Source organism: Eurytemora carolleeae, unplaced genomic scaffold (assembly GCF_000591075.1).
Source record: "Eurytemora carolleeae unplaced genomic scaffold, Eaff_2.0 scaffold116, whole genome shotgun sequence".
NCBI classification, from domain to species: Eukaryota; Metazoa; Arthropoda; class Copepoda; order Calanoida; family Temoridae; genus Eurytemora; species Eurytemora carolleeae.
Window position 1 is genome coordinate 1 of NW_019396247.1, and position 1,673 is coordinate 1,673.

The 1,673-nt window shown below is 30.2% G+C and overlaps 1 protein-coding gene across 1 annotated transcript in view; it reads left to right on the forward strand.

Moving 5' to 3' along the window:
• The first annotated feature begins 47 nt into the window (after positions 1 to 47).
• Positions 48 to 1,673, forward strand: part of LOC111699301 (uncharacterized) — a 9,246-nt gene continuing 7,620 nt past the window's right edge. Inside the window, exon 1 of the mRNA XM_023469941.1 lies at positions 48 to 365. Coding sequence (XP_023325709.1) covers positions 306 to 365 — 60 coding nt within the window. The 5' untranslated portion in view covers positions 48 to 305. The remainder of the gene's footprint in view (positions 366 to 1,673) is intronic.

The following is a 1,673-nucleotide window of genomic DNA, read 5'->3' on the forward strand; positions in this document are numbered from 1 at the left end:
TTAAAATATTCATAATTCAAAACATACAATACACTGAATTAATACTCATACATATGAATATTCATTATACAATCCATCCTACTGTATTCACTATTCACCCTTTGACTATTCATCCTAATATGTAATTTTGCAGTTTAGCCATTCATCCTCCAGCTATTCATCCATTTTTATTGAATAATGAGAGGATATATATCATTCACTGTATTATAACTTAAATTAAACACATAAACACAACTTGTACTCAAGAGAATAATGTAAACACATAAACACAACTTGTACTCAAGAGAATAATGTAAACAAATATCATGGCGGCATTGGTTGCAAAACAAATTAGACAGAAAGATTATCAAAAGAAAGAAGAAGAGGTAATTTGACAGGTTTCAACAAGAATATTTGAAAATTTCATATTTTACCTGTTTTTAACACTATCACGAGATCTGTGGATTTTTTGTTTCAACTTGAAAACAAACTACTTACCTTTTTTAACTTCATAGTTGCTAAAATTTGTATTTGCTTAGGGTAGGGCGAATGACGGTAAAACGGTGGGTTGCTGTTTCAAAAATTCAAAATTTTCAGCAACTCTTTTATTAATTAGGCTAAAGCTATAGGTCTAAAATTTATTCATTTGAAAAGCCCTTGAAAAATGGATGTTGTAACATGTGTCACATTTGATAAGCTTTATGTCAAAAGTAAAAAAGCTGTTTTCAACATTTTTCCGACGAACTTTTTGGACTTTTTAAAAATCCTCCCTTGCACCCTAACCATTAAAGTTAGAGGTCTCATAGTTTTTCAATAAGCTGGCCTTGAAAAAATGTATTACACTCCCTTATATAAACTCTCATGGTAACATCAAAAGTGGGGGGGGGGGTTGGAAAACACCATCCCCTCCCATTCGTAAATAGACAAAAATATCCCAATCGAGATAACGCAAAAGGTCAAGGGTTTTTGGCTTCCAAGGGGCCCCGAAAAATGTCTGGTATCTACCATATAAATCTCTTATACAAGATTCAGATTTTACCTTTCCAATTCTCAACTCAATTCAAAAATATTTACAAATTTAGACTTAAAATTTTTGGGATAAGATCAAGAATTTGAGAGTTTAATTTCATTTTAAATATTTGGCTCTTTGACACAGGAGTTTTTAAACTGGAGATTTATGCGATACTGAGGGGAATTTTGATTTTTCATAAAGTTTTACATTTGTTAGGTACCAACGTTGTATAATAATCAATTATGGCAATTAAATAGTCTCAAACGAAACATTCTTTGATTATAAATGAACTAGTAATTAAGTCTGATTAACATTATTGATATTTGTTCATTATCATGAAAATGTGTGTAAAGTTTTATAGATAAATGGTTTTAATTCTAGTCCCCTGACAAAAATTAAGATTTTATAATTGTAATCTTAAGACATTCATGATAGCTTTTAAAATTAAGAAATCAACAAAACAGTTAAATTTAAACTTTTGATAAAATTAAGATATTTGTTAATCCATCTTACATAAAATTCCGTTTACCCCAGAGATGTTGAGATTTCTTCTCAAGAGATGTTGAGGTTTCTTCTCAAGAGATGTTGAGATTTCTTCTCAAGAGATGTTGAGGTTTCTTCTCAAGAGATGTTGAGGTTTCTTCTCAAGAGATGTTGAGGTTTCTTCTCAAGAGATGTTGAG